Consider the following 25,000-nt stretch of genomic DNA (forward strand, 5'->3'; position numbering starts at 1 on the left):
GACTTCTCTTCAACCAATCCAGTTTTGTAGTGATACAGTCTGGAATAGTCATTCATTAGTATTATTCTCATATCCCCCTGGAGTCTAGCCTTGAATTGTGCTCCAGCTCAGCTATGTTACCAGGGCTGGGTCTGGTTAGGGCTTAATTAAAAAAAAAAAAACAGATCTTTGAACTCTTTCAAGGTGGTGTATCTTCTTAGGGTTTACTCCTGGTTTTGGAAGATTTTTACAGTAAAGATTTGTCTCGTTTGCGCTCAACGCAGCACATAGGAAGCTGTGTGGGGTCAGACAGTTGCTCAGAATTCAATTCATCGTGCACTGGCTTCAACCGAGTCTGAAAAATCAACATCGAATCAATAGGTTCCTTATGAGAATGTGATTTTATTTTAAGAGGATAACTTCTCTCCAGAACATCTCTCAGGCTCACCATGGTGTAAAGGTTGGCCCGAGCCTTCTTGGCAGTGTTGTGGAGGGTGTTTCAGTTTTTTGATGTTAACAGCACTAATGTGATTTTCATGAAATATCAATCACCATTAAGGGTAAATCTTGTGCAGATGTCATTCTGTGCATAGAACATGTGGTTTATGTTCATTAAGAATTCCTGGCCAGCAACGTGTGTTTGGTGATGAATAATAATTCACTGCAAGTCAACATGTTTTCTGTTTAATTACAAACAAGGAAAAAGAACAACAATCTAATCAAGCCAACGTACAGCTCGGATTTTGAAAACTATGACTTTGCCTGCGATTGGTCCCAATGAAAACCGAATCACCACCCTCAAAATTCAAACACTTGAGTGGCTCAACGGCGCTGCTCTGGGCGTTATTTACAAAAAAACTCCACGAGGGAACACTGCAGATTCCAAGGCTGTGCAAAATGGAATGGCACTGGGGCTACTGCCCTGAAACAGGGGCTGCCACGTGCCACGCTCCCTCATACCTCCGCCTGACAATCCATGAACAGGTCTTTGCGTGCCTGTCACGGATCTTCAAGTGGTCCGAGTGCTGATTGTTTTTACAGGAGTGAAATTTGCTGGGGAGAAGAGTCCTTAAAGCAGCTTATGAGGATTAGGGTCTGTTTGCCACACAAGGAAGCACATCCATCCACGAGCACGCACACACAAGACACTCCACCACACTGAACACAGCCCCTAAATCCAGCCTGGTTTATACAGAACATCTGCTTCACAGCTGGATTTTCCTGTGTCTGAGATGCTCCAAGCCGGTTGATTTCATAACACAGCAGCCATTTTGGTCTTTTTTATACGCAGAGAGGCCTGCAGCCCTGTATTAGGATGTACAGGAACAGTTTAACCAAGTCTAGTCCAGTCGGTATCACAATGGCATGCACACCATACACACCGATCGTGCCTCGCTCTTCCAGTAACCAAGCAGTGTGCTCCAGCACTGCTCAGTATTATTAACTGTTGGGACGGTTTCAGCAGGGTAATAAACTAGTATTAGAACCATACCCCAACAGGATTTTTTTTTTTTTTTTTTTTTTTTTTTTTTAATAATAAACTTGCAAAATTGCCCTATTTATTAATACATTTAGTGTCTAATTCTTGTATCCATTTTTCTCCCCTATTTGGAATGCCCAATACTGTTCCCTCATCACAGCAATTACACCACAACAGTACAAGAGCACTGAAGGTCAAGGGGCGTCCTCTGATCCCACAAACAAGCCCATTTCCTCATTACACCCATAGGCTCTACGGTGGGCGTCGGCAAGCAAGGTATTTGAATCTCCAAGCCAATCCAATTGTAAATGGACATTATAATGCAAATCTAAAGCAATCCAGCGTCATGCGATGAAAAAGAACAGAACAAGGTGTATCCCACAGCCTTTCATCTGGGGCCTCCTTCACTTTTTCAATCAACATCCTTTAATGATCCTATCTGGGGAAGGAGCCTATTCTTAGACAGCACACGTTGCAGAGAGTGGACTTCTTAGAAGTATCTTGCTCAATAGAAAGCCCTTCATGACCAGCTTGTGGCTCCCTTAATGAGCTGTGATGGCTTGCGTTTCAACCACGTTTCTAAACAATGTGCTGTTGGTCATTCCCAGTGCTGGAAGCCATCCCTGCAAGGTGGTAGGGTGGAAGAATTAATGAACAGCTTTTTCATTTTTCAATTATCATCATCTGGACCCGGACCATACCAGCTTGCTTGGTTAAGGGTCAGCAAAGAAATAAAGAGCTTTAAGACACAAAGCCCCCCCTCGAAGAGATGAATGGGTGGGTCCATCCCAAGTATTTTTTTCAAGCAATATAAATCCCTTAGCTTCAGAAGACTGTTAGTAACAAAGTTGGGTTACAATGCACTTGGGCAGAATGACAAAGAGCTAGGGATAATTACATGGAGAATTTGCTGACAAGGGATGGTCAAACTCTAAACATTAGACATTTATCATATTGTCAGTATAGTTTCATAATTGGTAAATAACAATACAACAGTTTAAATCAATTACTGATAAGTCTTAAAAATGTTCTTTTTATTTTTGCATTACCAACAGGGTAACCATTTTCATATCATCTTTTTATATTAATTGAATGTGCAATAAATGACTATTGGTCGAATTACAATAATATACAACATTATTTTACACATTAGTGCATCTCTTAGTTCATTCCACTTGAATACAGAATCCCTTTTCTATCTGTAAATGATTGTAGTAAAAACACTTGATAGAGTAGTGTAACCATATGATAACAAAAGATAGGGTTCTTAAAGCATGTAGTATTTAAATCTATACAAAACATATAAAGAGGGCAGGTGTGGCCACAGAGTTGAAAGGTCACACTGTCACATGACTTGAATGGAGCTAGGAAGTCTTTTCAATAGCCAGTAATTAGGATTCTGCAGGCAAGCTATAGAAAATATGACCCCAGCTAGACAGCCCGTAGAACATTCCCTTTAATCCTCAAATGCAAACAAAGTACAGGCTATAGATGTGCACAAGACAACATGGTAACTTCACAACTGGAATTACTACGGTAAAACTCTCACAGCCTGTTTAAGACAGGTTTAAAGTTAAACAAAAGAAAAAAAAACACACCTGAGCGTGGAGGACAGGTGTAATGCCCTTACCCATTGTTAAGGTCATCAGCGTTATCTAAGACATGTTTATCTTGTGTGTTAAAAAGACCAGCTCTGGAGGGTTTACTGTACGATGTGATGCTCACTTGGGCAGGTCAGGTATACAGCCTCTCTTTTAGATGAAGGCAGTAAATTGTATCTAAAATGTAGACCAATTTAGTTTGCATTTACAAACAAATCTCCCTTTGGATTTAGGATTACAGTCAAAATAAAATTCCAAAAAAAAAATTTTTCACATTGGACTTAATGATCAGCACATTTGTCTTTTTCAAAATACACCAACATTCATTTAAAATGAGGTTTCTGGCTCCCCTGGCAGCAATTTCCTTCAGAGCTGGTGTCCACACACTATAGCACTGGTCCTCCACACTGGTCAGACCCTCTCCAAATGTAGTGCACAGTACACTGAGAATGACATTGGCAAAACTGCCTGCTTGGAGCAGAGAAAAGGGGATCATTAACAAAGGGACAGCACAGCGCTGCCCAAGAACGGTTTCCAGAGCGATTTCTTTAGTTGACACTTGGGTCATCTTCAATGTCTTCTCTGAGCGATGATGAAGCCCTCAGCAGGCCCGAGACAGCTGGCTGACCTGAAACGGAGTCACAAAGAGGGTGGTAACAAATCATTCGTTTTAGCTAAAAAGGGAGGAAGAGCTTCCAATTGCAATACAAATTACAGCCAGTAGGTGGTGGTATTGCACAGCAGGATTACCCCTTTAAAAAGGTGGATACATCCTTGTAGATTCCCTGGTGCTGCGAAATGATCTAAAGAAATCCAGCGGCTGATCTCTCCTGGCCTGGTACAGACTGATCAAATCTGATTTCACAATTGCTACCCACGTGCCCCCCTAAGTACTTACGAACTCTGATCCCGATTGGCCAGATCAGGATGCTGCATAGATAGAATGTCGCCACAACAGCCACGCCCCCGGTAACAATCACCATGACGACATGGTAGAACCAGACACAAGCAGGACAGCACACCTGTGTGCTGAACCAGAGAGGGGAGAAAATACCTGAATCAGAAATTACCAACGTCCCTCTCAGTCAGTGTACAACTACACAACGCTGCAGTTCAAAAACAAATGTTCTTTGAATTTATTTATTTTTTTAAATTGGTTCCAATGAATGAAGGGCAGCGTCTGGAAGGGAACGCTTACTGGCATGGGTGCAGAGTCTGAATTATCATCACACTTATTCCATTGGCCACTTTGTCAGTGAAGCTCATCGCCCCGTACACAAAGGCACCACTTTGCTGAAAAACAAAAAGAAACAGATCACTTCCACTACTGCTCCTGTGACATCTCTAGACACCCAAGAGCTGATGCAGTCTGACTAAACTCCACAAAGAAATACACATGCCAGGTTGCACAGCGGTGACTCGCCTTGGGTCGGACGAAAGGTCAGCCTCGCCCGACGAATCACTTCCATTTGCTAGTTTTGTAACATTTTCATTGTCAGTTTACAGTAAAAACCGTCAGAGTCACGAATAAGAGTAAAATTCGCTTCCGATCTGCTTTTTAAAAGTGCAGAAGTTTAATCGACATTGATCGGTCCTCGATTGTAAAAGGTGAGGGAACGACAGCTTTGCTTTGTTTTTAAAATCAACACTGTGCTAAAACAGGAGTGCTCTGATTGGATTGCCTTACAGTGTTTCTCCCAATGAGGTCGGCAGTCATTGAGAGCGAGGTCACTAAGATGGTGGCTGACCCAGCACCCAGCAGCACGGCGGCTCCATACACCGACTTCCCCATCTTATGGTCCAGCAACACCCAACAGGCAAAGGCCAGGATCAGCAGCAGGCCTACAAAGTACGTCATCTACAGCAAGACGTTCAGACAGCACCATTAATGCAGGCCTCTCGTGACAGGACAGGAGAACAAATTCATAAGACATCACGGAAAGAAAAAACATATTATAAAAGCACTACAAAAAAAAAAAAAGGGCACTTAATAAATCTCACATGCCACACAGAGTTATGCCACAATGTAAAGGAGCGAGTCTGGATTCATATTCTTATGCTACTGTGTGATGTGGATAGCAAGTGTTAACAAGTGAAAGATCTCTTCCGTTCCCATTCAGAGCAAATGTGCATGTTCTGATTTTGCAAGTACGAGACAATACCCCTGCAGAGGTGCGAGTGGCGCTAGTTATAACAGGAAAATATATATATAACCGTATTGTTACATTTATTAGGTATATTTTAGTAAAGTGCACAGTACTCTGCATTTACCACAGTTGGCATGTATTTTACTTTCTCTCTCTGGGCTGTCCCTTGCTTACACATGCTTTGCAGCGCTTTGCTGTGCTCTTACTGTGGGTTACGTTCAGAGAGGAGACTTGTCCAGCGTGGCGCCACTAAATAAAAGAGCTCTCCTGTCAAACGACTCACGTTTCTGCCGATCCCCTTGTTGACTGGCTTCATGATCAAGGAGGACATGAATCCACTGACGTACATCACCAGGGGGATCGTAGCGATGTAGTTCTGTCAGGGGAAGGGAAACAAGCATGCTGTGACTCCTCAGTTCCACATTGTAATACGCACAACTTGAATGGATTTGATAGAGTTGTATTGTAATTGCAGGCGATGCTGACAAGATGTATATGTTTGCTCAATAAAGCCAATGTCATAACAGGAACTGGAAATCTGTTTTAAAAATGAATTGGAATTTAACAAAAACGGGAATCGACCCAGACCCTGATTAAAATGCAGCTGCGCTATCTTAGCGGTCATTCCTAAAACCATTTCCTCACTTCAGAAATTATACTTTTAGGATATTATGCACAACCCAAGTAAGATATTAAAGTAATTCAACATTACAAAAACAGTACAAAAAGTAATCTTTCAATTTATTAGAGCCAGGATGGATTTCACAGCACATACCTTGGGCAGGAAGAGCGAGTTTGTCAGGTACATAGATATGTAAGTTTGGGACAGGTTGACAATTAGTCTTGTGCACATGTACAGCCCCGCCACCTAGGGAAAGAAAAACAAGCACGTCAGAGACAGGCAGCCCCTCCACGACCGTACATTCAAAATGACACCCACGGGAGGGAGGGGAGCGTGGATTACTACAACGCTACACACCGTGCAGCACTGGAAATGGAAACAAACAGCTTCACAAAAACTGGATAAGTGGGAATAAAGGCATTCAGAGGGAGGTCCAGGCAGAGACATCTACCCCCCCAATCTCAACAAATGGTGCTAAATAATGCGAATGCCCAGTTTCATCACAATTGGAGGAGTGTGGCAAGCATACATATGGACTGATACTCATGATGCAGGAATCAGGATTCGTACAGCTTTCTGCCACAGCATGGCAGCGTCCTGCACTTGCTCACCTGATAGAAGGCAGGTTCGACCAGCCAGTGCTTCCACTGCAGCAGGGAGCGTCCCTCAGCGTCCTGGGACCTTGTGATCAGGGGCTGCCGCTCATCTGCAGGGTGTGGGGAGGCAGGCAGGGGGCGCTCTTTCTCTTTTGTTCCAATATGGAATAGCAACGAGAACACCGACCCTAGCCCGATTACTATGAGGGCTAGATTCTGAAAAAAAAAAAAAAAATTAATAAAAATGAGTTAGGGTTGTACAGAGTATATGAGAACTTAAGGGGGAAAATTAAACACCTTCCTAATTTAAAATTGTAAAATGTCTTTTTGTAGTCCATCACTTACCCTAAGCTGCATAGTGTTATACCGAGATATATATCTATCTCAGCAATATTTTTTATAAGGAGTTGTTGAGACATCATACAAGACGCTGGTTCTTTATTTTTTTTTTTTATTGAAACACGTTAAAGTATAAACAAGTTATTTGATGGCACGACTAGCCCACTTTGGCAGGGGCTACAGCACTTGATTCTGGTGGCTGGCAGTTGGCAGCCGAAGCCTGTGGCGCCAGGCAGTGGAATTCAATTCAGACCTATTCAGAACCTACCCTAAAGATAGGGATATCCTGCCTCCCCAGGCTCTCCGCCTGCGTTGGGTCGCCCGTCTGGCCAGCCTGAAAGTAAAACAGTAGCCAGGCCACCCCATAGACAGCAATGTTGGCAACCACAGTGAAAGCGTACCTGCAGGGACAGCAAGATTTGCAATTTGAAACTTGGCCACAACACGGTCAAAACGGATGCAATGCCAGGACTGCCACTGCCTCCAATTCCTTCATCTTGAGAGTCAGTCTGAAGACAGTCGTACTGAATAGTTTTGGGTGCGGAAGCACCTGTCAACCGAGCATCGATCAGCCCCCTATCAAAGTTAGGTCTGCTGTCTTACCCATCATGACTGAAACTGGGAGATGCATCTTCTAGGCGAGAGAAGTCACCTGCTTAATGTCAGATGGATTCCTCAGTTATACAAGACTACGTGCCACATATTCCCAACAGGTTTATCTACAGTAGATGCTCTTACATAAATAATGCAAGGGATAGTGGGGGTTCCACACACAGCATAAAACTGTGTAGTCTCGACTGACTCTACAGATTACGATCCGATTCTAGATGCCCACAAATGAACAGAGCCTGCAACGTGGCACCTGCACTTTCAGAGAAGCAGAAGCAACACAAGGAAGGAAATCAAACCCAAAGCACAGCAAAGACTGCAGAGGAGGCTATTTTTAATGAAAAGAAAGAAAACACCAACAACGTTTGAACAAATTCAAGCACCCTGTTCCTAAGAGATAGCCTAGATCCAAAAATCTTAACCATGCACTAGATTCCACTTATATATTAGAGAATACTGGAGTCTGTCATTCTACAGGCAGTTTGTTACACAAAAGCATGTGCATGCGAGTCTCATTTTTGTTGTTGTTGAAGATTTAGTATTCCAAGTTGTAAACAGTATCTGGTCTAGATTATATTAAGGAAGAGTTTTAACGTTTGATCTTCCCTGCTTCCCACCCTCTCTGGAACAGGATTCCTACTGAACAGGGGAATCCTGGCGTTTCAAAACCAGGACAAAGAGTTCTTAGGAAGCCCTCCACATGCATGGGACAAGGGGGTTCCCACTTACTGTGGGGCCAAATAACTCCACAGCTCACAGCAATCACAGCCAGATCTTCAAAACCACTGGGCTGTTTAAAGCTACAGCATCGGGCAATCACGATTAAATGTTTGAACTTACAACAAGGCTACGTTTCCATCTGACTCTGGGACTGACTTGAAAGCGGTCTGAAATCAGACTCGTTCATTTCCATCAGCAGCAGATCCCAGTTCAAATCCATTTTAACTGTCAGCACCAGATAGGATTGCGGGCCGGCAAAACTCGATCTCTCCACACTGGCCCTGAACGGTGGAAGTTTACCTAATGAGGGCCGTGAGAGGCGGGCTTTAAAACTCCAGCATGTGAGTTTCCATGAGGCAGATAAATGCTGAAATAAAAAATATTAAACAAAAAAATCACCTGATAAATTACAGTACTGTTAATAAAGGGCTGTGGATTTTATCAATTTTTGTTTATTCTTTCCAACACAGTTCATGAATTTATTCATAAACCACACTGAACCCAGGCTGCAAAAACACAAATAACGCAAAACCCTGGCAGGAGGCGGGTGCTTCACATCTGGGGCTTCGACTGGTGAACAGGAAAACCGCAGTTTCTAAAAGGTCACTTCTGTCTCTGCAGTTCACAGGAAAGATAAGCACTTCACATGTTTCAACATGCAGATCACAACCGCCTTCTGAAGAATTTCAGTGCCTTAAAATGAAAAATACAGAGGGTGGCTGCAAAGTCTGAAAAAAGAAGCATGCTGAACTTCTCAGAAAAGCTGGTGTTCTGTACTAAAGTTGAAAAAGCGTCTAAGAACTTGATGCTTCTGGTGAGGTGTACATTCTTTAAACACACTGTAGTGTAGCAAGCGATCTTCCTGTGCAGTGATATTGGTGTCAACTCGTAACCACAGCCTAAGCCACGAATAAAACACACAGTGCTCTGTATCGGGGGCTGAGAATTCATTATCTTACCACCTCCAGCAGCTACAGCTAAAAGTGAAATCCAGCCAAAATCAACCTGTGGTCTGTGAGTAAATTCAATGTGGTCCCGAGTCAGCCTGCTATACAAAACATGCCCATGAGGGAGTGCCAGAGTTCCTGTAGAGTTCTGGGCACCAAGTGTTTATAGTTTCCTTTGTAAGAAATATATTTCACTGGACTGCAACCTGATTGGTTCGCATAGTAATGGCTCACATATAGCATGCATGCCCACGAACCTCTCATATCTGTACCAGTTTACATGGGAAGTGGGTAATTCTCTACGGAAACTTTTCAAAGGTTCTAAATTAAATCTGCCAAGCCATGCTCTTCATTTTAAAAGCTCAATCAATATGGAACACCAAATGATTGTGTGCATAAAGGGATGTTGCTCTTTGTGAAGGGTTTGGCGAGCCTGGTGATGTTCAGCGTTTGGTTACCTGTATGCAGTGAGCTCCACCTTCTCCTGGTCATTGGTGACAAGCTCCGGAATTAGGGAGAGGTGGGAGATCTGTGTAGTCGCCCAGCCGAACTGGAAGACAACGATGAAGGGGATGAAGTAGACGAGTCCCACCCACTGAGGGGTGCCCTCAGCACAGCCCATACACGGGTTAAAGATGAACGGGAACGAGATGAGCACGCTCACCGTACCTGGGGGGACGCAACAGAGAGATGGACCCAGGGGGTTACTATGGTGACCACCATAGTATCCAGCAAAACAAAACGTTTTTGTAAAGGTGCGATCTATAAATCAACAAAGCAATGAATGCATTCGACCAGATTTCAGAGCAAAAGAAAAATCAACATGCTTCAGAAGAGAAACACAGAATGGTAGCTGTCTGTCTGTATGAGGAAATATTTTCCTGAAATAGAGGCTCTAGGGCAAATGAGATCGACTCCTATAATGCAATGGGCACAAGCAGTATTTTTAACATTACATACAAGAATATATACACGCAATGATTGCGTTATTATTATATACTGATATTTTAATGGCTCCTGAGTTGCTTCGCCGTCAATGAATTGTAGAAAAAAAAAAAAAATTAACTCTGGAAATCTGCTAACCCTGCCCCCGGTAAATATACTCACCCACAAGATGCCAGGACTTTCTCTTGCCATAATTCCTGCAGCCCGGCGTCCGGTCAGACTCGTAGCCTACAAGAGGCGTGCAGATCCCGTCCGCTATCTGTCCGGCGAGGAGCAGCGCCCCAGCGACCGTATTACCAAACCCCAGCACCGAGTGGTAATAGACCAGCAGATAGGTAAACCACATCGAAGCGCACAGGTCGTTCAGAAAATGACCCACAGAGTAACTCAAACGGGCACACAGCGACAACGAAATGCCATCGGCCATTGTAAATATTTACGATCCCTTTTTGGCTAAAAACAAATTTAATTTTAATCCTAAATCGAATTTGACCTAAGCTAAAGCACTATTAACTATTCAGAGTACTGGTCCCATGACGTAAATAAATACAAACAAAAATAAATAAATAAACACATCTAAAAATCTTACCTACGAGGTAGTCGAAAAGTATACACGCATGCATATAATTTAAACCTACGTCCCTCGCCTTCAAAAACAAAAGTGAAAATGAGAGTGGCACAGGCTCCAAGCAATAGATTACATTACAGTACAAGCTGCAGCAATAACACAAGCACTGCCATTCTGTCTATTTTGTTTCCCTTTTAATATCGTCAGCTAAAATACCCCCTCTCCATGCACAGGTAAACACTGCAGCAGTCATGTGTGATCACATCCTGCAATTGCTATGCAGTCTACTTCACGAGTTTGCCCCAGGCAGGAAGGAGATTGACATTCGTTTTGTCCAATCGTTGCCCACAATCAGCCAGCTAAACCAATCAAAATTTAGGAGGGGGCTGGCTTAGAGGGTTTAACAACGGCCGTGTTTCCCAAACCGGCAGATTAGTCATTGTTTCCCTTTAAAAATACAGTGTACCCTTTTGCAGCGGCAGTGTTTTGCAACCCCAGAGATAATTCAGTGTGAAGTAGTTGGGAGTTTGCATCATGCTTCATGCATGCAGATAATACAAGTGTAACAGTGTAGATTAGGACTTTGGCAGTAGAATAGAATACATTCTAAGGATGGAGTTAACATTCCGAACGACTCTTACGTAATAGACCCCGCCCCTCTTCTCATCTCGTGAAAACCCTAAAAAAAAAAAAAAGCCCACTATCGCTATTGTAAAGGGCGGTTAGTGATGCATTATAATATCAGTGCTAAACACTAACCACTCATCATTACACACCAATGCAATCTTTCGTTAGGTGGGTGTGTGGCTGGTGGTGACACTGATCACATGAGCTCCTATTGTCATAAGGAAGGATCTGGACCTGTGATCCAGGCCTCATGTGAGCAGCTGTCATTTAATTTCCAAGCCCCTTAGAAACGTGGTAGAGCTGTTGGGAGCATCACAAGACATCAATGCAAATCTAAAGGTCTACTCAATATAGCATGTCATTTATCTGGAGGTGTTCGGCTTTCCATGGCTGTTTTTACGATGCTTGATAACTATTCCAGCTAAAACTGCCACAGTCAGCCATTTTTGTGTTGTTATTAGAATAGTCAGTAAACCGAAACAATAAGAAAGAACGATAGAGAGCAAGCACATGCACTGTGTTAATGAGCTTCAAGCAAGAGAACATGCAAGTATGAGTTTCATGGATGCTGTGCACAAACATTCCTCTAGTCCCTCCACTGTGTTATCTCCTTGTGGGGTACTAGTTGCATTGTCTTAAGCATGAATCCTGTCTGAGAAATCTCTATGAAGGATGAGTCAACATTTCAATGCGTTTCTTATCCTGTGAACAGATGCCTTGCACAGAACACCATGCTAGTTACGTTCTGATCTCTGCTGTGGCAATTTTAAAACAAACTGTGTGTGTGTGTGTGGGGGGGGGGTCTTTATATTGGATATCAGTTTGAGCTGCCAGATTCATTCAGCTTGGCAGTCTGCTGACCCCCCCCCCACCAAACTGCACAAGTTTACATTTTATACTACAAGAGAGACCCTTTGTTATGCTGGCGTGTTCCGAGTGGTTTTTGCAACAGTATTGTGGCTGCATTTTCAGAATGCCCCTACAGCAGTTTTCTTTGGCTGCTCCCAATTTCCTTGTTTCACTTCCACTTCAGCAGCAAAGAGTATTGAGATCACTGACACAAGCTGGCAGCTTGCAGTATTTTTAATCTACTCCCCATTCCAAACATGCTCACAGAATAAAATAGACGAGGCAATTCAATCTTCATTGGCACTGGAACAGAAGGACAATGCAACACAACTACGATGGTATCAGGTTGCTATTGGTAGACCACGACCTCAGGAGTGAAACTGTCTATGTTGACATATTAATAGCACACTCCTGGAAAGTCATTGCCAGGTACTTCTATAGCAGGATCACTGTGCAAATCCAGCGTGGTCCCATTGTTGATAATGCTGCCTTTCTTAAGTCTCTCCTTCATGCTCCAGACTCCTTGAGGTGGAAGGTCCTGCTTTATTCTAGTTCACTTCTATAAGGTATTGCATTCACTGTGTCCTACGTTTGTGTGAATCTGTGCTCATAATGGATCTGGGTTGAGAGGTCTCTGTAGAGCTGCCCTACAGTCATTCCTTACTGCCTTGTCGTTATATTTTCCTTGGCACAGCCTTGGGGTTATGAAATGTGTTAGAATTGTGTTATTTTATTTTTTACTTGGGCTCTCTTTGTATATCAGTGCTAGCACTACTGAGATGCACCTGACAGGAACACCATTAAGGAACTAAACTAGAAAGCTCCAATTTTCTGTGAAAGCTGTAGTCATACTGAGGAAGACAAAGTCTTTTGTCTGCTCAAGTCAGAGCTTTACAGCCAATCAAAGCGTAACAAAACGTGGTTACACATTAAAGAAATGAAATGAACCCACAAGTTCCCAAACCTCAAGGCTATCACAAGACAGCTGTATGATGGTGTAAACATTGAGCCTGTTGCAACACTACTGGAGCACACAGCAAAATCCTTTTAAAACTGCTTCTTTCCCAATACTGGCTTTCTCCCTGGCCACTTTATAAGGAGCAGCATCGAATATGGGACCATGGTTACCAGTCACATGCTCCTGAGGTCACTCTTGTCAGCTGACTCTCATTTCCACTTTCCAGAGTTCCTTTAGCAACTTCCATAGCTCGAAGGCCACAGATGGCACTATGAAATTACGTGGAAATGTATGGCATTATTCAGACCATGTCATATGAAAAAGCAAGTCCTTTAGGGGAAGAATTTTTAACATTTGAAATAGGACATAGATTCACATGCCAATTTGCCTTATGTTTTTATGACATTTGATATCATTCTAAGTGGCTTTGGGTGTACATGTTATAAGGAGGTAACCGAGTTAGACAACTACACTGCAGATAAGCAACTGCTAAAGAAATCCATTAAATTCTCCCTAATCTGAACTGAATTGTTTAAACCACGTTCTCATATTGAAGTCCATGCCGATTGCAGCAGCAGGCATCTTTATAACCATTTTATAATTTTAAGCATAGAAACACTAACTGCTGCGTCTTGTGTTTTTGTTTTCAAAGGGTTATTGCTGATATTGAATGAAATATAATGGATTAACAAACTAAGCACGTCACTAATCTGAGCAAGGTCTTACCAGCGAGATTCCACTGTAACTGCATTGAAACTGAGCACGCTTAAGTCAAAATGCAATTCCGACATTGTAAGAGATCTATTCGCCTGCCTTACTGTTGTTTCAGATATACAGCTTTGTAATACATGCCACATACAATGCCAAGCCAGATAGAAGGTGGTAGGGTTGGATTTTTTTTTTAGATTGAAAATGCATTTTGCTTTCATTTTCAGAAGCACTAAGAATACACTTTGCAAAACCGTAAGACACTCATTTCAACGATAAACTTATCAATGCCTTTGAAGCATTTCTGAGATCCATCACATGAGCAAAATTGAGCACGCTGGGTTGAAGAATCCTTGCTAGCCAAACCATTATCAGACCACAGCACTGGCAAACACTGCTGAATAAATACTGTACTGTGATAACTAACAATTCCCTGGAAGTTACAAATTCAGAGAACATACTGTAGTTCATTTTTCTTTTTTTAACATTTTAAAAAGCAGCAGCTGATTTCCATTTAATGCAGTAATAGAGGAACAGCCTGGCTGGCCACAGTATTGCACTTTCTTACACAAATATTACAGGCTTGGAGGACAAACATGGTACAGAGGAAGGTCTCTCTTAAAAGTTTTGTGGTACACAAAGTGAAAAGGTTAGTGGAAAGAAAGCAAGGCCAGGCACAGGCTGCATGATCAACAGTCACAAGTAGTGCGAACACCCCGCTATCCCAACTAGTCTGGGTAATACAAAGCTATAATGTATATTTAAAAACGGGTTCAGTTCAGCTCAAATGGACGAAGAGCATCAGTTTGTCAACTAAATGTTTTTTAAAATGTCACTGCCAATATTCAGCTATCCCCCACATGGAGAATAATGAGGTCAAAGCCAATCAAAATGGGCCTTTTTGCTAGACTCATTCTCACACAGCACTTTTAATTCTGCACCTACTCTATAATGCATGTGGTTTATCTATCAGCTTCCCAGAATTAGGTCCACTTCATTCAATATCCCAGCAAGTTTGCTCCCATTGAAAATGAATGGATGAACAGCATTCAATTGACGTGGTCTATAGTGTATGACTTCTGCCCTGTTTGCAGTATATGTGTTTGCCAGCTTTAGAAGTATTGCACTTTGTCCTCTACTGCCACTACACTGTGGGGTACAGAGCTGATGGAGCAAAAACTTGGAGTAATGTTTTACCCAGCTCTGGGGAGACTGAATCAATCACTGTGTAAACTGCCTTCTCACCGCTGAGCACTGTCAGTTTTATTAGCTTTTCTTTTTGTTTTATGTTAAACACAGGCCCTGGTTATACATTCTGGCATATTAAAAGGTGTGGTTTATTTCCAGTTTTAAAAACTTAAAATGAGAAAAGTAACTTCAGACATTTTAAACAAAACCTGAACTAGGATTGCTGGTATGCTTGTGAACCTGGAACACATTTTAACAGAGACATGTTTTTAGTGACGTCTGACCTTGTAAAGAGATCAGCGTGATTTTTTAAATCTTCCTTGACCAGTCTTTATTGTTTGTTTTTTTTGTTAATCCCAAAGCCCAGAATTCAGTACTGTGTTTTTTTTTTTTTTTTTTTTTTTTTTTTTTTCCCAGAAAGTGCAGTTTTAAGAAGAGAGATTTTCTATTGTATCCCCCTGTTCTTACCACAGTACCCGAGGCCAGTGACTGTGCTACAACGTCCACATTGACGACAGAAAACAAAATAAAACAAAATGTCAATTCCAGAACACTCACATGAAAAGAGTCAAGCAGATCATTCCAGCTCCGAGGAAGGACTGAACACAACTTAAATTTAAATTAGAAAAAAACAGAACAACAACAACAATAATAAAAGGAAAAAATAATAAAAGAATTTACATAAAAGCTTCCAATTCAGAAGAAAGTCTTCGGTTTTTTGCAGTGATTTGTTCTTGGTTGTTTGTTGTTGTCATTAATTCAGTTCAATTTCATTATTTGATCCCACAATAACAACTAGCTCTATGGAACAGTATTTCCTGTTTCCCCTGTCCATGTTCAAAGGGTTTGTACAGGTAATGTCTTGTGTGGATGCTAAGATACATCAGAAACCACAGCATTCCCCTCCCCCCCTTTACATTTGTGTTGTGTGTGGGCGTGTGTTTGATTTTTGTTTCTTTTAAAACAGGAACCAAAGTATTGTTGCCCATGTAGCAGGTGGGAAGGGAAAGATCCTTTGCGCACAGGTTGGGTGCAGCAGCAAGATGTTTTTGTTCAGTGACCAGAATGCATCACTTCTCTGGTTTACTTGTGGCGTTGGAGACCTTTCCTCTTCCTCCTCTTAAAAAAACAACAGCACCTGAGAAGACACAAATACAGCATTAACAAGAACCAAGTGTCTAATTACTGTGTATTTACATAGTTACTTAGTAAATACATGTGCACTTACACAATTACAATGCTAGTATGCATAGTTACAAGTATACAAGTTACAGTCCTATGATTTGAATGGAACAAGGAAGTCTGTTCATTCCTGAGCAGTTTGAATTTGTATTTGAGTGCAAGTTGTGCTTTTGCTGTTCAAAGGTTACGCGCAGTAGCGTTTTTAGTTGTTGGGTCTTTTAAAGAACGTCAGTTCTTGATTTTGAAAAACAAAATGCCATTGACAAGGAGGATGCATCGATTACTGTGGACGAACGCGCAGGTGACGAATCTATTCAGAAAAGTCAGGCTACTTACTTTGTATCGTCTGCCACTTCCACCTCTGCCGGCGCTGTGATCGGAGCGTTGGAGTGTCCGGCTGTAGGGTCATCAGGGTTCAGCTCTCCGTTTGTAGAGCTCATTACCTGCAAGACCACAGAGAAGGAGAATCACACATACACCTGCACGTCCCTGCAGCAGGTGTGGCTAAAGTTTCCACTCCTGGTCTTTGTTACAACCCTAGTCTAAATTGTTTAATTGAACCAATGAACCCTCCAGATCCTGCAGTAGTTCATGATCTCATAAACTTGGAACAGCCCTTCAGGAGCGGGATTAGTCGTCCCTGATCTACAGACACACAGAGCTCAGTAAGAAGACTGTTTTGATCCATGCTCGCCAGTCCTCAAACATCTCAAAATGACCAATTCCCACTGGCAACAAAAATGACTCTATAAAAAATACCTATATTATTTATCTGATGTAGTTTTATCTTACATTTGTGGTCTTAGTGTGTCCAGATTTTGTATTTGCTTCCGGGTCCTTATCCCATAAAGACACTGTTCATTTAAAACCCAAGCACTTTGTCAGGCACATGAAACTAAGCTGTAACAGGAAGATATGCAGTTCCCTCAACATTAAAAAAAACAACAATAAAAAAACAGAACTAAAATGAACAAGTTATCCAAGTCCTGAGATAAATAACTACATAATAATGTGTCTATTTTTGCAGATGCCTTTAACAACTCAGCCATATTACCTTATTATTAAAACAAAATCAAATATGAAATCTACAGTATGTACAGTACTACTCAGAAGATAAAACTAACCAATGAGCAGAAGGCTACATTTATGAGCCACAACAGTGCAACCCAAAAACTTCACCAGCAAGGACAATAGCACCATCTAGTGCCAAGAAATAGATTCTGACCCCTACAGAAAACAGCAGGTGGCACCATTGCCTTAAAGTTTCCTTTATTAAAACACTTACACACCAGCATAGCTCCCTGTCCTCTCATTTAAAAGAGAAATTTTTTTTGGTTTTGGTTTTTTGTAATCCTTCAGGTCATCATGTAAAACAAACCAGGTTCCTTTCCAAAAGTAAAACACAATACAACAAAAAGTCAGATCCTTCAAGCAACGCAACTGCTGAGCAAGCTGGAAGAAAAATGAAATAAAATAAAAAAAAAAAAAAAAAAAAAACCAAAAAAAAAAAAAAAAAAAAAAAAAAAAAAAAAAAAAAAAATGAAATAAAATAAAAAAAAAAAAAAAAAACACTCATGTGGATGTATTTAATGCACAGTCTAAATTCCAGGGACGACAGGGAGCACAACCTATACAGAAGCAACCTTGACCCCATTCCAAACTAACTATCCCTATTCCTCTGGGTGAAGCTACTGGAACAAAACAAAACACATCATCCCCTAAGTGGTTTCCTCTCTTACATAGGTACGTGTTGGACACGAGCCATGCAGCATGCTTGGTGAAGCGTTGACATGCTGCATGTACACAACCAGTACCTGCACAGAGCCCCCAAGCCTATCAGCCGTGAGATGAGACCCCAGAAGCTCCCTACTGGTCACTGGAGTGGGCTGGGATTCCCACGTTCCTTGGAGCTCAGGCGACTGGGACAAAAGCAGGGAGTTTTGGGGAGAACAGGGTTGGGCGGGTAAGGAGATGGGTGAATGGGGAATAAAGAAACAAATTATAGAAGGCCTTTAGCATGCGAAGCTAGTACGTAAATAAACTAAATTGATTAAGAGAAACAGAGAGACATGCAGACAATGGCAACAAAGACTAAGCAGAGCATGACAATTACTTTTAGTCTACATGAGTTACTTTTCCTACAGAGTGTTAGCTCCATGCAGTGGACATTCAGAAAGCAACACAGGGTCACACATGCTTATAATGACCACTCAGGGAGTCATTCTGTACAGACTAAGCTGTCTTAAATGTTACCTTCAAATTTCTCCATAAAAATGAGTTTCAAGTGTGACCCAGGAAAGTTGGAAGCCATAAAAAAAATCTCACACACACACACAAAAATATGCAGCTGATTTAACAGACACACACGCACAGAGATCCGTCATAATGCACATGACGGAAGGTCTTTTAATACGGGTGGGATTTTACACATTATTGTTAGTATAAAAATTTTTAAAATAAAAAGTCAAAGTGATGAACCAAGTGGGAATTGTTTCCAATAATTATTTCCAAGGTTAGCACTCCTGAGATGAAGATGTTTTTTTTGGCGAGAGGGCGCTAGACACAGCAGACACACGCGTGTAACATTAAACACATTTAAAATCACTGTAAGAGCCGAGGAACGGGGTTAGGGATGAGGCTGCCTCTGGAGACTCAATTAGACCCAACACCAGGACAGAGGAGGATGGATACTGACTGTGCTGGAGAAGATTTCAGACGTGAATGTGTTGTTTCACCCTTTCAGTGTCGTGGTTTTCATTTGAGGACAGGCTACTTTGTCATTTTTCTGGAGCTTTTTTTTTTTATTTTATTTTTTTTATTTAAATTCTCTAACTAGATTGTTGTAACTTACTCTAATTTTGTTAAAAGTTGTGTAAAAATGCAATGTATCAAATTACATAAATCCAGCTTGTCCAAATTATTATTATTTTTCAAATATTTGGTACCTCAAGAGGTTAGAAGAGAGAACTCTTAAAATGGTCTAAAATGCAGCAGGTGTACCTAGGAAATAACCCTAACAGTGCATGCAACCCTGTAAGAAAAGCAATCTTTGTCATTTGTGTGCACGCGTTTACACTGCTGAACAGCCTGCTCCTGGAACTGAGCCCACCTCCTCGGCCTTCCTGGATAACTCCAGGGTCTCCAGGCACCTTGGTTTCAGCCTGGTTTGACTCACCTGGTTTTTGGTCTGCTGTTGTGCTTTGTCTCTGCTGCTCGGCTGCAGTGGGGTGTCGCTGTGGATGGGACCGATGGGTGTGGGCTGGGGGGGGGGGGGGAACCAAAAACACACAGGTCATTTATATAGGGGCCCGCAGAGTATGAGACACATCCTTATGACTCTATAGTGAATTATGAATATACTGCACTGTACTACAAAATTCAGTTCTTACAAAAACGTTCACTATAGTGCTCCTTATGGCTTAAGCATCATGAGACGTAAAACCAAGGTCCTATTGTAAGTGACTCTGCAGCAGCAGTTGTGATTCATAGTTCATCCCCTAATCTCTAAGTCGCTTTCGATAAAACAAAGTGTTTCACACAGCTCCACTCTTCTCTATAAATGACGCTCCTGATCATTCTGAAATGGAAAGCAGCAGCAGCTCACTAGTGGTTTGCCGACCCAGTCGTATTCGTAATCAAACACGTATCCATTCCTGTCGAAGAGGTCAGTGAAGAGTTTCCTCAAGTAGTCGTAATCTGGTTTTTCAAAGAAGTCCAGCCTCCTCACGTAGCGCAGATAAGTAGCCATTTCCTCTGTGGTTTTTAGCAACGAGAAAAAAAAGAAAAAAACAGCAACGAGACAGTGAAAAACAATGTTATTTCCAAACATATCTAAAGATACAGAGCTTTTAGCCTGAAAAGGCATGAGATTGGCTTTATCTTTGAAAAAAGAATCTAAGAAAAAAAAGTGGTTGACAAGCAAGTCCTGTCTCAGCTCACACAACCTACTCTCATTCTTCTCTTTGCAAGACGACAGGACCTGGACTTTAAGCCGTATTCATCAATTAGGACAACACAGATATGAATGGCTGCACTGCAGACCCGCAGGCAGCCCATCAGCCACAGGGGTCGCTGTTGCGAAGTGAACCATGGATTGCCCTGCCAACCTAAGCCCTCCCTACCTGGGCGGTGCTCAGGCAATTGTGCACCGCCCCTAGGAACCCCTGGTCAAGGCTACAGGGCGCATCCTGCACTGGATGCGCCACTCGGGAGCCCTTAAATCATCAATTTAGCAAGTAAATGTGTTCAATTAAAGCAGGAGTGTTTAGCTCTGGTCCATGAGAGCTGCAGGGTGTTCAGGTTTTTGTTTCAAGTTATCTCAAACTACTTAATTGAACAAATCACCTGCTTAACTAGTCAAAATGAAATAGTTTCATGTCTTTAAAAATTGATGATTAAGGGTGACCTATAAAACCTGCTGGGTTGTGGCTCTCCAGGACCAGGGTTGGCAATTTATCAATTTATGATAAACACGTGCATGAAATGAAGACGGAAGAGTTAGACAGGATGCCAAAGGATAGGTCACCAGAAAACCTGCTGCACGTGTGCCTAATTCATGCTCAGGTATAAACCACTTTGAACCTATTGGAAATGACTTTCGAAATGGGTTGAAAGCCTTTCCACTCAATTCCATTGCTGGACTTTGTTCCAACCTGTTCCTAATGTACTGCATACGATCAGTTAAATGTCTAGGGAGCTGGTGGGAACAAAGTCCTGCAATGGAAAGGAATGGAATGGCCTATCCCTGGTCTTGGGCATCTTGCTGCATTCTAAACAAGTTCTCCCAGACAAAAACCTGTTCAGATGCTTCATTTTACTAAAAACAAAGTATCCAAACCCTGCACTGAGAACATCACTCCTATAGGGGAAAACTACCAGATATTATTAACTGTCACGCCAGGGCTTAGGCATATCCTACAAGCATCACTAACTAATTAAAGTGACAGTAAAGTGTGGCGGCACCCGTTACCCTGCCACCGAGGAGAAAGGGGACCACCAACCTGAGAAGTTTTCACAAAGCACTTCGATTGGTGTCGACCGTTTGGTATCCCCAATTTTCTGATACCTTTCCTTCAAGGTGTCAGCCTGAAACAGACAAGCCCACACATTTACTGGTCACCTTTACCCCTGGATCAGTCCATGCAAGTTCTCCAAGCGTGCGTGTGTGTGTGTGTGTGTGTGTGTGTGTCACATTGTTAATTATTTGTCTGCAATGCTGCATACCACAATTAAAATAGGTACATGCAGGAGATTTCATGGATAAGAGGTGTTTTTTTTATTTCTTTTTGTATTATTGTTGGTTGGTTGGCCTGCTGGATGGTTGTTTCTGGACAAAATTCCATTATGTTATTTAAAACTAAAACAGCTAGGTATGTATTGCCTGTTTACAACCCTATTGCAAACCCAATTTTTTTTTTTTTTTCCCTACCCAGCTTTGAAATTTTAAGTGCTTGTCAATTGTGCCAAAAACATCTTTCCAAACTGGATTATACCTTTTTAAAATTTGGCTGCTTTTCTGGTTTAAAAAAAAAAAAAGAAGATATATCTGTTAGTTTTTAATAGAGCCTTGTGGGTTCTTTAATTATTGGATGAGCAGAAAGATTTCGGTTTCATATCTCTGGCAACAGGAAACGCCTCTAATCACACACTCAAACCCAAACACACACATTCTCACACAGTAACTGACCTTCAAGCCCTGCCATGGCAGACTACCACGGAGGAAGTACATGAACATGTGACCCAGTGCTTCCAGGTCATCCCTTCTGCTTTGTTCTGTAAAAAAAAAAAATACAAAAATAATGCATCGGTCTATGGTCAAATGCAATCTGAAACGTGTGCAGGAGGCTAGGAGAGAAGGATATCAGTTTGGTGAAGATTAGTGTAAAAATCAAGGCTGTTATCGTGTATGCCACACAGGCAGACTGACACCAACAGTCTAGGCCAACATTTATTTAAAAATAAAGAATGCAGGGTCACCTTGCTCATTTCTGACGTGAGCAGTGTATTAACCTTGCATACAGAATGCTCCTCCTTTTGCACTTCTCCATCAGGGATTTAAAAGGAACCACGCTCAGTATTCTTTACTGTTGCAGAACTATAAAAATCAATAACTTGTTGCTTATTCACAATTTTCTAATGATCTAATTCTTGCTTGCCAATGTGACTTCAAAACGAAAAAGATTCAGTAACAGCTCGATCCACTGCAGGCACCATCACGAATGTCTCTGTGCCATTAAACCTCTCACAGGACTGGACTGGGACGCTGTCGGTCAAATGTACAAAATAATTTGATATGGGGCAAGGCTTGCACTTCATTTTTGTAAACGTGATTAGAAACAAAGGTGTTTGTTTTTTTTTGGTTTAGCTTTTTTTCTTTTTTTTTTTGGCAATAGAACACTTTAGCTTTTCCTAGTCAGCAAAGACAGCACTAGCACAAACGGATCACAAACTGGGCCCTGTGCCAGCAACTCAATTTGGCAACGGATCTCCGGGTTTTAAAAAGCGTGCGTTTTGTTTTCAGCTGCTACGTCTGAAGACCACAAGACTCCTGCTTGATTCAGATCTCTGCATCGAGTTTCAAAGCTTGCGTTTGCCTTGGCTTGCTTGAAGCTTGGTGCTGGAAGCCTCACCTTTCCCCAGGTGTGTGTTGATGCTCATGTATCTCGCGGTGCCCGTCAGGCTCTTGTGCTCCCGGTAGGGGATGTGTTTTTTGGTCTCGGGATCGACGTATTCTTTGGCCAGCCCGAAGTCTATGATGTAGATTGTGTGCTGCCGTTTGCTACCCGGCCTTCCCACCAGGAAGTTCTCTGGCTTGACGTCTCTGTAGATCAAGCTTTTGGTATGTACATGCTCCATTCGCGTTATCTGAAAGGAAGAACGAAGGACGTGTAATTCGCACAGCCTGACCATGCTGCATCACCATTGCGGATACCTTGCATTAGACGATTTCATTATGCAACAATCGCCACCCTACAAGGTAACATCATACCTACATCTACAGGAATGACTGATCAGTACTAAACATTTTGAACTAGAAGACAAATTACTGGTGCAACATTTTAATTAAAACCGAGAAATCCACCCAAAAAGCCCTGCTGTTCTGCATCTTTTCCGTGTGGTTGATCGCTCATGTTTCCAAGTAGGAACACCCTTCACCAGGGTGAACAGCGACTCATTCCAACATGCATCGATTTACAATAACCAATTACTGCCACCGAAGCACTGACCCTCCTGTGATCATGTTAATAATGTAATAAGGTGTAAGGCCACCCTTGAAACACCTTCCCTTTTCACACACCTGCTCCTGTTTTGGAAACAAGGACTTGTCCTTTCAAGGATCTCCTTTATTAATATCGTCACTTTCCCTTCTCAAGCACAGGGAGGGGGGTGACTCTATGGTAATAAGCATACATGCTTTAGGGACTGCTTGGTAGTTAGTCTCCAAGCATAATTAACTTAATATGTCACCTTTCAGGTTCCCCCTGCCCTAAAACTGTATGACCATCTACAATGTCAGTTAAGTGACCAACTCAATATTTTAAAAGGCATTTTAATAGCACGTAGTGACGGAAATAAGACTCCTATTGCATAGCAGTTTCACCCATTCCAGGTTTTAACATGTGCTTGATTAGCCGCAGTGTATAGGCAACAAGCTTGAACCTGTCTTATTAAAAACTCATTGTAAAATCTGTGTAGTGGGAGTCTTACTTCGATGCGACTTACCAACTGTATCGCGATCATGAGCACAGTTTTGAGAGAGAACGTCCTATCGCAGAGGTCGAAGAGGTCTTCCAGGCTGGGTCCCAGTAGCTCCAGGACCATGGCATTGTATTTCCCGCATGGGCCGAAGTAATACACCTGAGGAATCCCCTCTGCAAGAGGATGGAGAGCAGAGACACGACATGTTTTATAATCAATTCAGTGCAATCAAATCGCATACGATAAAATCAGCCAAAACGCCCTTAAGGGTCTGTCAATTGCAGTACATTTTACTCTCAGTACAGATGTCATCTAGCACACATTACTTCAGGCTCTTGGCTACAATGGCAGTTTTTGTGATTTCTTACAAGTGTGTTCTTAACATACCAGACATCATTCCATACAGAAAACTGCACAAGGTGACATCTCTTACACAATCAGACACCCTACACAAAGCATTACTTTAACTTAGTGAAGATAACACCGCAGTAAGACCAAGTTATTTTAATGGCACGTACAAAGGACTAATTGCATGGGTGCTGATTTTAGGGCTGGCATCATAAATCTTAGCAGGCAGTGCAAAGGCTGGTGCATTAATATCCCTCCTGTGCATTACAGTGAAACAGCAAGTTCCACGGCACTAACCAACAAATCAATCTATATTGTCTAACACACCAGACAGCTGCACTGCCTGCCACATGGGAGTTCCTTTTAAAAGGTTCATCCGAGTTGAACTTGGTATATAACCACACTAACACGGGCAGCATTTGGACTCACAAATTTATTTTTTTCCTCTGAAAGTGCAACGCACAAAACTGTCAGCTACTGTTAAAATAAGAAATACAAAAATGAAGCCAAGGAAGGATCTGCTTGCATAAAAGTTTTAGAAAATACAAAACAAAAACACCACATTCAGGGGGAAACAAAACACGTGCTGTTTTCTGAAAACGAGCAGAAAGTGTAGCGATCCTGGTGATCATTTTTCTTGTGATCTTGAGCCAGTTAAAATATTAAAGCAAGTCCACGTGTATTTATAATCATTTTGGCAGTTTAGTACTCAGGGTGGCAATGTTTAAAACACAGTCCTCAGAGATCAGCTCACAATGAGACAGATGACGACACAGTCCACCAGGGGAATCAGACTGCTGCAGCCAGCTCCCTATATGATAAGGCCAAATGCTAAATGTGTGGTTGGGGTGACTAATAGCATAAAAAACTCTCAAGCAACACCACGCTT

The 25,000-nt window shown here is 42.0% G+C and overlaps 3 protein-coding genes across 9 annotated transcripts in view; all 3 read right to left on the reverse strand.

Moving 5' to 3' along the window:
* LOC121301280 (RNA polymerase II elongation factor ELL-like) overlaps positions 1-25,000 on the reverse strand; it is a 794,007-nt gene that overhangs the window by 657,429 nt on the left and 111,578 nt on the right. The gene's annotated exons all lie outside the window — the stretch shown is intronic.
* On the reverse strand, positions 2,477-10,849 carry LOC121301287 (major facilitator superfamily domain-containing protein 12-like). 2 transcript variants are annotated; one of them, XM_041230533.1, is made up of 10 exons: positions 10,148-10,849; positions 9,499-9,709; positions 7,033-7,165; positions 6,441-6,641; positions 5,983-6,075; positions 5,491-5,583; positions 4,748-4,918; positions 4,259-4,353; positions 3,959-4,089; positions 2,477-3,688 (listed from the first exon to the last, which is right to left on the reverse strand). In XM_041230533.1, exons 1-10 carry the CDS (start codon positions 10,410-10,412, stop codon positions 3,609-3,611), a joined length of 1,473 nt encoding a protein of 490 aa, XP_041086467.1. In that variant the 5' UTR covers positions 10,413-10,849; the 3' UTR covers positions 2,477-3,608. The 2 variants fall into 2 exon arrangements, with proteins under 2 accessions (XP_041086467.1, XP_041086466.1); XM_041230532.1 differs by having other exon boundaries at positions 3,600-4,089.
* Positions 15,411-25,000, reverse strand: part of LOC121301288 (casein kinase I) — a 27,454-nt gene continuing 17,864 nt past the window's right edge. For all 6 annotated transcript variants that reach the window (XM_041230535.1, XM_041230537.1, XM_041230538.1 and 3 more), the window contains 2 exons: positions 16,402-16,508; positions 15,411-16,021 (listed from right to left, as the gene is read on the reverse strand). In XM_041230535.1, coding sequence (XP_041086469.1) covers positions 15,967-16,021; positions 16,402-16,508 — 162 coding nt within the window. In that variant the 3' untranslated portion in view covers positions 15,411-15,966. The remainder of the gene's footprint in view (positions 16,022-16,401; positions 16,509-25,000) is intronic.

The sequence above is a fragment of the Polyodon spathula genome, chromosome 27 (assembly GCF_017654505.1).
Source record: "Polyodon spathula isolate WHYD16114869_AA chromosome 27, ASM1765450v1, whole genome shotgun sequence".
NCBI lineage: Eukaryota > Metazoa > Chordata > Actinopteri > Acipenseriformes > Polyodontidae > Polyodon > Polyodon spathula.